Genomic DNA, 12,564 nt, shown 5'->3' with positions numbered 1-12,564 from the left:
CTCTCTGCCTCAGAGTGTGGAGGAAGCTCCTTCCTTGGAGGCTTTTAAACAGAAGGTGATGGCCATCTGCCAGGGGTACTTTGATTGTGCTTGGCCATTTTCAGGTAAAAAAAAAAACCTTCCCAGTTCACTTCACTAATTCTTCTCATTCATCTGCCTTTCCTTCAGGGAAGGGAATTGGTTGTTTGCTGGCATCCTGCATGTTTCTTCTTGCCTGTAGATCACAGTAATTCCCAACAGAGCAATATATTGGGTTTTCAGAGTTTTGGAGGAGAAGCTATTGCCTCATAAAAGAGGAAGGGAAAGTAACTTGGATCGCATTTGCTGCTTCCTTGGATAGCATGATAGTCAGACCTGACTCAACTGCAGCTGCAGCCGGGAGAGACCCAGATGTTATTGATAGCAAGAGCAGCATGGAATTCTGGCAAAGAATCATAAAGACGTTCCTGAACGAAAACATGGCTAGCTCAGACATACAGCCTCAGCGCTTCAGACAGCTTTCCTACCAAGAGGGCGAGGGGCCCAGAGAGGTTTGCAGCCGCCTCCATGATCTCTGCTGCCAGTGGCTGAAGCCGGAGCAACACAGCAAGGCTGAGATGCTGGACCTGGTGATCCTGGAACAGTTCCTGAACATCCTGCCCCAAGAGATGGGGAGCTGGGTCCGAGAGTGTGGGGCAGAGACCTCTTCCCAGGCGGTGGCCCTGGCGGAAGGCTTCCTCCTGAGTCAGGCAGAGGACAAGAAGCAGAAAGAACAGGTGAGAGCATTGCGTCTTGGCATCTCTAAAGCTGTGATTGATAAAGTATATCCTACTCTTCTGCCAAGATGGGTTCCATTGAGAGGAAAGCATGTATTGCCTCCTCTGACCCTCATACTCTCCTTCTCAACCCTAACACACACCCTGCCATAGTCCTTGCCAACTCTGTTGCTCTTCTACTCGAATTTGTTGTCATCAGACGTGGCTTTGAAACACAAAGGGTTTGGGGAGTGTGGGCCTTCTTTCGGAGTGGAATCTCTATCTCAGAAGCCTTTTAATAGAATGATTCTTCTTCTAAAAGATGAAAGAAGTTCTAGATGGTTTTGCTGCTCAGTGAAGGGAAAGGTTTTCCCCTGACATTAAGTCCAGTCGTGTCCAACTCTGCGGGTTGGTGCTCATCTCCATTTCTAAGCTGAAGAGCTAATGTTGTCCATAAACACCTCCAAGGTCATGTGGTTGGCATGACAGCATGGAGCACCATTATCTTCCCACCGAAGTGATACCTATTTGTCTCACATTAGCTTGTATTCGAAGCTAGAGCTAACAACAGGAGCTCACCCTTCTCCCTGGATTCGAGCCACCGACCTTTTGGTCAGCAAGTGCAGCAGCTCAGCATTTTTTTCTTGTTGTTACTGCTGTAGAAAAAAAACAACTGGAGCTTGTAGTGGAAGTGTGTAGGTCCTCTCCATGGCTCATGGATGTGCTTCCATCCACATCTTGAGGCTAGACTCTCTTACTCTGAGGGGTAAAGCATGCTATAATTAGAGTGTTGTGTGGATTCTGGGCTGTATGGCTATATTCTAGCAACATTTTCTCCGGACGTTTCGCCTTACATCTGTGGCAGCATCTTCAGAAGATTATTTGAAAATGTCAGCCACAGATGCAGGCGAAACATCAGGAGAAAGTGTTGCAAGAACACGGCCATACAGCCCAGAATCCACACAACATCCCAGTGATTCTGGCCCCGAAAGCCTTCAACAATCCATGCTATAATTATTATTTATTTTATTTATTTACGTCACTTTTACCCCGCCCTTCTCACCCGGAGAGACTCAGGGCGGCTTACAACAGTCGGCAATTATATTGCCCAAAATACATTCAATAAAACAGTAACGGAATCCATAAACAATAAAACAGTACTGCATTAATTAAAACTCTAATTAAACTCTATTAAACCATGAATTATAAAATTTAAAATGCATATATAGTTAAATTCATCCACTAACACCTTCACGTACATCTTGATTCACGTCATATGGACCTCAGATGTTACTCCTCAAATGCTTGAGTATACAGCCATGTCTTCATGGCTTTCCTGAAACCTAGGAGAGTCGGAGCTTGTCAAACACTAGTGGGGAGGGCATTCCACAACCGGGGAGCCACCACCAAGAAGGCCCTGTCCCTTGTTCCCACCAAATACTTTGTATTCGAAGCTAGAGTCTCCTAGGTTTCAGGAAAGCCATGAAGACATGGCTGTATACTCAAGCATTTGAGGAGTAACATCTGAGGTCCATATGACGTGAATCAAGATATTTGTAAATAGATGTCTCAAGCCTCACAAGTCTTAATTTTTGAAATCGTTTTCTATTATTGTTCTGCATTGAATTTGGAACCCTCCCTGCTCTTTCAGGCTGAGGATCTCTGTGTGCAAAGTGAGCCTGATCTCCCTGCATCAATGGAGTCTCCGTCAGATGCAACCCAGAATCCCCAGCAGGAGGAGATGAAGCAGGAGGGAGACAGGGCTGCACCCTGGCATGGTAAGCACCATCTCTCGTGTTTATGCCTCTGTGAGTTCCCTCCTGGGAGTGCTTGGGCATATTTCATCAGGCCTGGGACATCCATATTCAGTTTGAAATTATGAAGGTGCAGATTTGTATGAACATCCTAACTCCTACAATTTTACATTTAACTGGGCTTCAAAATGCTGCTGTGTTCATAGGAGCAACTTCCTCGTAAGTTTATTTTGAGAGTTGTAATTGTAGGCTTGGAGACAGTCCTATGTGGTCACCTTCCCCACCTTGGTGTCTCTCACAGGAACTGGAACAATGTCACCACCAAGTCTGCATCCATCTCTCTTTGTTTGCGAAGGAGGAGAAACACCTGAGGTGAGGAGGAGGATTCCTGGGAGAAGGGGACGGGAGGGAGCAGTCTGGGTGTCCTTCGTTCTGGGCTCACATCAATAACTACCCTAGCTGAGAATATTGCCTTATTCTATTTTCGTGTTGCAAAATGAAGAAAGTATGAAGGGCTCTGCTGGACCTGACTGAAGACTCATCTAGTCCAGCTTTCAAAGCAGTTCTTAATAGATTGAAAAACACATAGGTAAAAATTCGCAAAACACAAGAAAGAGATTAAACATTCAACAAAACATATATAATTAAATATACAACCACCCAGCATAAGAAATAGTTGCTGAGCTTGGGAATCACCACAGATGTACCATTGTTGGGTGGTGAGCTTGAGAGATGGGCCTCTTTTGTAGATCTCAAAGCATGTGGTGGGTTGAAAAAGAAAACACAGTTTTTCAAATAACCTGGATCTTAGGTATAAATTAGCATGGAAATGGTATAAATTAGCATGGAAATAGATCAGCAAGTGGTAGAGATGTTGCAGCAAGGGAGTTATGGACTCAGCCAACTCTAGTAAGCAATGTGGCTGCAGCTCTTTGGAACAGAGGAAGTTTCCAAACACTGTTCAAAGGAACCCCCGTGTTGCTTGAAGCACTGGTAGGATGTTCTTTCTAACACACCCATGGGACCTCTTTTTCTGCAGTTTGAATCCAGTATTCCATTATCCTTTTCTAGTCTTCTTCATCAGCTGGTATTCAGAGACTCTGCCTCTGCTAATGGGCTTGTCCAATATAATACTAATAATAATGATGATGATAATAATAATAATAATAATAGTACCGTTAATTTCTACCCCACCACCATCTCCCCGAAGGGACTCGGGTTGGCTCACAATATACAGCAAAGTGCCGCACATAGACGATACATAAATCTAAAACGATAAAACCACAGAATTACAATCACACACATACATAATTATAATGTAAAACATTAAAATTAATAAAATGCAGTCATAGCTGTGGATAAAAATAAGTTGTTTCAATTGACACAGCTCAATGCTGACATGATGCCCACAATAAGTCCTCGGACTAATGCTTAATAACCTACGTAAGATCAAAGGTTTGCTTGAATATCTATATTAATGTGTTGTCGAAGGCTTTCATGGCTGGAATCACAGGGTTGTGTGTTTTCCGGGCTGTATGGCCATGCTTCAGAATCATTCTCTCCTGATGTTTCGCCTACATCTATGGCAGGCACCCTCATTTATATTAATGTTTACATCCTACTATTCAGGGCTCTTTTGCACTTTGTTCCTTGATATTTTTTATGTGAGTAGGAAATGTTTTCATTTTTTTCCAGGATCCAATCGCCTTTGAGGACGTGGTGGTCCAATTCTCTCCAGAGGAGTGGGCTGTTCTGGATTCTGATCAGAGAGCCCTGCATGTGCAAGTCATTGAGGAGACACATCTGATCATGGCCTCTCCTGGTAAGGCTCCCTCAGTGATGGGGGATTTTGTTTCCAATGTAATAAATGCAGTCACCTGAACAGCTTCTGAGTGGTAGGAATGCCCTCAATCATACTAGTCATTGAGGTTCCTCAGGAACTGATATCTCGTAATATTTTAAGACTTCCATTGAACCAAAACATAAATATGTATGTATTGTCGAAGGCTTTCATGGCCGGACGCACTGGGTTGCTGTGAGTCTTTCGGACTGTATGGCCATGTTCCAGAAGTTTTCTCTCCTGACGTTTCGCCCACATCTGTGGCAGGCATAGGTTGTGGGGTACCTCAGAACCTCTGTGGATGCCTTCCACAGATGTAGGCGAAACATCAGGAGAGAAAACTTCTGGAACATGGCCATACAGCCCAAAAAACTCACAGCAACCCAGTGCTGGATTAAATGAGTCTACACTGCCATATAATCCAGTTCAAAGCAGATTATCTAAATTTTATATGGCAGTGTAGAAAAGCCCTATGTTGTTTTAAAAATCATTTTATTTCGACCTGTTCCCTCTCCCATAGAGTCCGTTTCCACTCACACTGAGGAATTTTTTTTTCTGTTCTTCTTCCTAGCAGTTAACTGGCAGAGGAGCAATGTCAAGTACAGGAAGCATTTTGGGCACAAAGAGGATCTTACCAGACACACAGAAGTCCACACAGAAGAGGAAAGTTCTGCCAGAGAGAGGCCCTTCAAATGCAATGTATGTGGGGAATGTTTTGCCCAAAAGATGGCACTTGTGCTTCATGAGACGCTGCATGTTGGGAAAAATGATTTCAAAAGTGAAACCTCAGGGGAAGGTGTTGATTACAAATTGTCAAATCTGAGCCAACAAGAAATCTTTGAAGGAATTGAAAAGCCGTCTCTTGTAACTTATGAGAGATCCAACATAGGAAAAAATGTGTTCATATGCCAGGAATGTGGGAAGTGCTTCAATCGGAGTTCATCCCTTATGAGCCACCTGAGAGTCCACACAGGGGAGAAACCATACACTTGCCCAGATTGTTGGAAATGTTTTGCTTGCAGCTCACACTTGGTGAGGCATAAAAGACTTCACACAGGAGAGAAGCCATACCAATGCCAGGAGTGTGGGAAAAGTTTTGCTTCCAGTTCATATCTTGTGACCCACCAGAGAGTTCACACAGGAGAGAAGCCATATAAATGCCAGGAGTGCGGGAAATGTTTTTCTCAAAATTCAAGTCGTATGACCCATCAGAGAACCCACACAGGAGAGAAAACATACAAATGCCCAGCATGTGATAAATGTTTTCCTTCCAAGTCATCGCTTCTTATACATCAGAGAATCCACACAGGAGAGAAACCATACAAATGCCATGAGTGTGGGAAATGTTTTTCTCAACATTCAAGTCGTATGACCCATCAGAGAATGCACACAAGAGAAGAAATATACAAATGCCCGGAGTGTGATAAATGTTTTCCTTCCAAGTCATCGCTTCTGATACACCAGAGAATCCACACAGGAGAAAAGCCATACAAATGCCAGGAGTGCGGGAAATGTTTTTCTCAAAATTCAAGTCGTATGACCCATCAAAAAATCCACACAGGAGATAAAACATACAAATGCCAGGAGTGTGATAAATGTTTTTCTTTCAAGTCATCACTTCTGATACACCAGAGAATCCACACAGGAGAGGAGCCATACAAATGCCATGAGTGCGGGAAATGTTTTTCTCAAAATTCAAGTCGTATGGCCCATCAGAGAATGCACACAAGAGAGAAAACATACAAATGCCTGGAGTGTGATAAATATTTTCCTTTCATGTCATCACTTCTGAGACACCAGAGAATCCACACAGGAGAGAAGCCATACAAATGCCAGGAGTGTGGGAAATGTTTTTCTCAAAATTCAAGTCGTATGACCCATCAGAGTATGCACACAAGAGAGAGAGACCATATAAATGCCAGAAATGTGGGGAGTGCTCAGAATGCACAACCTCAAGATCCCTGGAGAACCCACACAGAAAAGAAAGTGTAGAAATGCCAGCAGTGCGGAAATGTTTTGCTCAGGAATTGTCCTTGTGAGTGAATAGAGATTACACATGCATGAGAAAACATGCACATGTCAGGAGTGAGAAAAATGTTTGTTCAGGGACAACATCTAGTTAAATATCAGGCTCCTGAGTCATTTTCAAGTATGTTTTTCTCAAAAGTCATCTTTGTGAAATGGACTTCACACAAGAAACAAATAATCCAAATGCCAGAAGTGTGGGAAGTGTTTTGATCATAGTTCATACTTATGAGGCACGAGAGAATCCACCTAGGAGAGAATCCACCAAGTACCTGTCATGTTGGAAATGTTCCCCCCCCCTAAAAATGTAAGCCTTGCAATGCACTGTGGAGTCCACAAAGGAGAGAAACAGCATTAGTGCCAGGATTCTGCTAAATTAAATCCACATAGGAGAGAAATTATAAAAAGGACTTGAATGCTCACAGCTCTAATCTTGTGAAGCAGAAGAAACCGCAAGGTTAAAAATGAAAAACCCTAATGGTATTAATAAAATGCTTACACGTCATCAAGGTTTTATATTTTATATATTTATAGCAGAAATGGACAGGTAACTAATAGACTGAAAACCATGTTACAAAAAGCATTTGACCTTTGTTCAGCCTAAGCCAAGAGCTAAATGACCTGGTTATTGTTTCTTCCCCAGTCAATGACTCACAAACAAAAGGATTCCAATAATAATAATTAAAAAATAATAAAACTTTATTTATAACCCGCCTCCATCCATCAAAAACCATAAAAATAAAAACAGGAAATAATTTAAAATCCCCAAAAACCAAAACGACGCTACAGTGCATGCGTGAATCCCCCCCCCCCCCCCGCCCATGCGAAGGAAAAATAACGCACCAATCGTTGCGAGGGAAGATAAGCCTAGCCATGGAGTCCAGGGTGACTTAGGAAAAGGTATCACTGCAGGAAATACCTGAATAAGAGGTCCCCTTTCAGCCCCAGCAAAATCCTATATATTTTTATTACTGATCCAAGGATCCCATAGCCTTGACCTGTGTTTGTGGTGGCCCTGTGGTTTGGACTTCATTTCCCAGGATTCCTGTCCCATGGACATATTAAGGCTTCTGGGAGTTGGAGTTCCAAGCAAGGGGGGAAGGGGCTTGCTCTGTTTGTTTCTCAGCCTCAATCCAGGCGTTGACCCCATTTTAGGAGACAACCCCTGGCAGTGAGACCAGGGAGAAGCCTGTTGGGTTGAGCTGCCCATTGTGAGTCCCTGCTATGGCGAGCACCAAATTGAAACTAGCCAGCAAGCAAGGAGAGAAGGTGATTTTCAGCCAAGGAAGATTTTATTATCTGCAGAAAAGATGCTAGCTAGTGATACATTCACAAAGTAGATAGCATACAGAATACAGTTTCACAGCCCTTTTTATACATAGGCTGCAGCCAAGCCTTTAATTCTGACCAGTCACAGCCACTGGCCAGCATGGGCTGGGAACAAAGGATGATTAAGTGTCGATGAATAGGGTTCCTTTTACTGAACAGGAAAAATAAAGTGATCGAGGGAATTTTCTGGCCTACCCAGGAATGGTATTTTCTTATGAGATGAACATGGCATGGCCCATTAATAGGGCTGGGCTGGTGATTCCAGACTCCAGAGAAACAAAACATCATATATTAATACAATAATGCAAAAATGACGGAGGATGGATTTGGCTGTAGACATGCAGATTTCCTTCCGATGCAAGAGGTCCCGTTCATCAAAGGCACAGGTGGTGAAACTGGTTCTTCCTCAAGGGCAGGGAGAGGTGATTGCCCTGCCCGGGTAAGCTATTGTGTTGCAATGTCCAGGTAAAGTCCAAGAGATGGGTGAGGCTGGAAATTGATGAGGAAATTCCCAGTTTGGTTTCTTTCCCCCAGGCTATGCAATTGTGTGTAATGCAAGACATCTTTGGGTTCAGGAACAAGGTTTCCCTCAAAGGGAAGGAATGGAGATCTCAAGAGCATAAAACATTAGGTTAACACAACATATAGGCAATAGGAACACATAGGAAAACACATGGAGCGTTTAGGGCAATTTATATACATGAGAGACATAGTTTTCCAAAGTACCTCTAACAAGCCAGGCTTCCCAGAGGAAAAAGGGGAAGGAAGGCAGCCAGAGTGGAAGAAAAGGAGGAAAGGAAAAAAAGTGAGGAAGGAAGAAAAAGGGAAGGAAAAGAGGGAGGAAAGGAGAAAGAAAGGAAGGGAAGGAGGAAGGAAAGGAGGGGGAAGGAGGAAGAAAAAAGAAAAAAAAGGAGACTTTGATTAGTGGGGACCTGGCCCAGGTAAACTAGACATCACAAGGACCCAGGGCTGGTTTTCTCATGCAACACGGGCGATGAGGAAAGGCTGGCACTTCAGGTCATCTCTCTCTTCCTGAGGCATGGACCGAGCCGCCCCCCAAACCCAGAGGCCCCTGGCCTCTGTTTTTGCAGGAGGGAGAAGCAGGGTGCATTTACAACAGGCATGGGCAAACTTTGGCCCTCCAGGTGTTTTGGACTTCAACTCCCACAATTCCTAACAGCCTCAGGCCCAAGGGGAAAAGGAAGGGGCGTGAGGCTGTTAGGAATTGTGGGAGTTGAAATCCAAAACACCTGGAGGGCCCAAAACGGGAATTCCAGACAGGAAACAATCAGAGCCAGCTAACATCTCCCAATAAAGGATTGCCCCAGGTAGTAAGCAGCCGGACCTTGAAGCTGCAAGGCTATTCAATCCTAATCAAGGAGATAAATTTCAACATTCACATCTGCCTCAAGCACACAAGAGTTCTTTCCCCAACACTGGACATTCCACAGATATATAAACCCCTTTGTTGCCCAGTGAAAGCCTTGCAGCTTCAAAGCCAGGCTGCTTCCTATGCCACAGCAACGCTGCTTAGAACTGGATCATCTTGAGTCCACACTGCCATATAATTCAGTTCAGTGTGGATTGTATACAGCTGTGTAGAAGGGGCCTCAATAGAATCCAGTTCTAAGCAGATAATATAAGATTAAATGTAAAGGTAAAGGTTTTCCCCTGACGTTAAGTCCAGTCGTGACAGACTCTGGGGGTTGGTGCTCATCTCCATTTCTAAGCCAAAGAGCCGGCGTTGTCCGTAGACACCTCCAAGTTCATGTGGCCGGCATGACTGCATGGAGCGCCGTTACCTTCCTGCTGGAGCGATACCTACTCACATTTGCATGTTTTCGAACTGCTAGGTTAATATAAGATTATAAATATAATATATAATAATTACTGTGTGTAGTCTCATGTGTTGTCCAAGTGATGAAATCACAGCAAAACATTTTCCACAATCTTGGTATTTGTATGGTTTCTCTCCTGTGTGAAGTCTCTTGTGCCTGAGAAAATGTGAATTGTGAGGTAAACATTTTCCACACTCCTGGCATTGGTACGTTTTCTCTCCTATGGGAACTCTCTTGTGGCCCTCAAGGGAAGAACTGTGAGCAAAATAGATACCACATTTCTCACATCTGTATGACCTTGGCTGAAAACTTCTTGTTAATTCACAGTGGAAAATGTCCTTGTTATCGAGACCGCGATTTAGCTGGGATCTGCCCTGTGAGGGAGATCCGACCACTCCTCCGATGAGAGAACGAACCTTGGCGAGCCGTTAGGGAAGCAGAAAATAACCCGGAATATAAATTTACCTGAGGCCGAAAGGAAAAGACTCTGCCAAGTTGAAGGAAAAACTGCCAAGGCGTTTTATTAAAGCAATTCAGCTGAAAAGGACATCCGCCGCGATAGATCGCCATGCGAGATGTAACGATACATTGAAAATAAAGCCACTGCTCCGATCTAGGGGGGTCAATCTCTGGCTATGGGCCATGCAGATGCAACATAGATTAAATCTTTATGGTGACAGTTTACCTTCTTATATGTGTGAAGCCCAGAATCTAGGGTGAGGGAAGGCAGGAATTTCCGGGGTCAGCTAGAGTTCAGACTGTGCCTTCATTGATTAAAATATACTAGGGAATATAGAAAATCATATCTTATCAATTTCCACCCAAAATTACCGAAAAAAGCACTAAATATTAACATTTATAACTTATTTTCCATTCCTGCGCTAATAGCGCAAAGCGGGAGGCGATTTAGGCAAGGAACGCAGTTTGACAATCAGCTGATGATCAGAGAAGGAATAGTCAAAAATGATCTCTGTTGGTTGTATTTTAAAGATTAGGCGATTTTAGTCATAAATATGAATTGGGGTGATTCTTGGTGCAAAATTGAGTGAGTTATGAATGGAAATGCATGCTGGGGGTGGGCGATTCAGCAGTTCAGCCATATCGCGGTTTTTCTGAGAACAGGGAGGAAATTCAGATTCCCTCCGGTTTAAAAAAAACCCAGGTTTTTCTGTAATATAATATATATAAAAGGGAAATATATGAGTTTGGGGGTCTTACAGGGAACCCACAAACCAAGTTACATTTGGCTAAACAGTTAATAAAGAATTGATTCCAATATTTCATAAACATACAAGCATACAATTCATGAAAAGTCCATAAGCAGCTCAGGTTGATTTCTGTCCTTGGGTGTCCAGCAAGAGTATATGAGTGAGGAATCCTGTCCATTCATAAAAATGAATGAATGAACCGAAGAAGTCCGTCCAGGAGTCCTTGCCATTATGGGGATCGCAGCTGGTCCTTGAAGAAACTACATTTCTCTCCCAGGGAATGGCAGTCCGCCACCAGCAGCCCTGGGAGAAACTTGTGTCCCCGAAAAGGCATCCTGTCAGCCGCGGGAGCCGAGAAGCGGCGCGGGGCTGCAAAGAGCAATTGGAACCGGCTTTTTCTGACAGCCAGCTGTTTAGAAGTTTTAGAATGGACCAATCCAGGCACTGTTGGTTGTCCCGGGACCAGGAGTCTTAAAAAGTGTTAAATAGGCACGCTTGGAATATTTTTGAGAAAGTTATGGGTCAAATTGTTCCGTCCCCTATGTTACTCAATGGCAGGGAGAGCGCGGAAGGCTTCCCGCCAGGGTTGGAACGACGGCTAGGTTAATGGAAGAAAGGAGAGAGGTTTTCCATGCAGGAGACAGAGAAAGGGATACAAAGTAACCACTGGAGAGAGTTTCAAGATAAAAGGGGATACTTTTATTGGGGGATTAGTTACAATGTTAGGGTTGGGGGGGGAGTGATAAAAGAAATCAATAATAATTCGTTGTGGTCCGCGCACTGTCCCGCTCCGTTGGTGATCCGGATTTGTGGAACTCCCCGCAGCAGATCAGATGAATTTAAAAGCGGGGGTCTCCGCTATCATCCTGATATAACCTGTCATCACGATAAAGGAAAGCAGAAGAAAGCAGGAGAGTATAGTAACTGAGTTGGGAGTAGAGTAACTGCTTTGGGAAATGGTGATCAGGCATTCGGACAACATGGCCAGCCCAGCGGAGTTGATGGAGGAGAATCATCGCTTCAGTGCAGGTGGTCTTTGCTTTTTCCAGAATGCTGACATTTGTCTGCCTGTCTTCCCTGGAGATTTGCAGGATTTTTCAGAGGCAACGCTGAATCTTTCCAGGAGTTGAATGTGACATTTGTAGATGGTCCACATTTTGCAGACGTATATCAATATGAGCGCGGGGAATGTTTTAAAGCTTCAAGCTTCGTGACACACAAGAAACCTCAGATGTGTGAAGGGAACATACAAATGGTAGGAGTTTGGGAAACGCTGCTGAGAATAGAAACATTGTCACCCTTCAGAGACTTCACACACACAAGACAGAAACCGTATAAATGCCAGGAGTGGGAGACGTGTTTTGCTCAGATTGCATCTCTTGTGTACTTCAAGAAAATCCAGACAGGGGAGAAACCACACAAATATTAGGAAGAGTAGAAACGTTTCACTTAAACTTCTTACCTTGTGAAGCTCGAGAGAGAACACAGAAATTTAAAAAAAAACTGTTACAAGCTTCCTGTATGCGGTTAACTTCCAGACCAAAGTTTTGGAATTATTAAAGAAATTGACAGAAATAAAACTTGAGGGGCAACTAATCTGTTGTGGTTTGTAAAGACATCATTATGGATGGGTTAACTGGAAAAGTATGTGTAAGAAGCTGACTGGCTGAGCCTGTGAACAGCTAGAAATCTGGGTTGCTGTATGTTTTCTGGGCTGTCTGGCCATGTTCCAGAAGTATTCTGACATTTTGCCCACATCTATGGCAGGCATCCTCAGAGGTTGTGAGGTATTGCCATAGATGTGGGAGAAATACTTCTGGAACATGGCCATACAGC

General features: G+C 43.7%; 1 protein-coding gene across 1 annotated transcript in view; it reads left to right on the top strand.

Annotated features, from left to right (window-relative positions):
* Nucleotides 1-12,564, top strand: part of LOC100557053 (uncharacterized) — a 62,454-nt gene that overhangs the window by 8,983 nt on the left and 40,907 nt on the right. The window contains exon 2 of the mRNA XM_062969289.1: nucleotides 262-755. Within this exon, the coding sequence (XP_062825359.1) occupies nucleotides 262-755 (494 nt within the window). The remainder of the gene's footprint in view (nucleotides 1-261; nucleotides 756-12,564) is intronic.

Source organism: Anolis carolinensis, chromosome 2 (genome assembly GCF_035594765.1).
Source record: "Anolis carolinensis isolate JA03-04 chromosome 2, rAnoCar3.1.pri, whole genome shotgun sequence".
Classification (NCBI taxonomy): Eukaryota; Metazoa; Chordata; class Lepidosauria; order Squamata; family Dactyloidae; genus Anolis; species Anolis carolinensis.
Note: the sequence above shows the minus strand (reverse complement) of the source record. Positions and strands in the feature narration are given on the sequence as shown.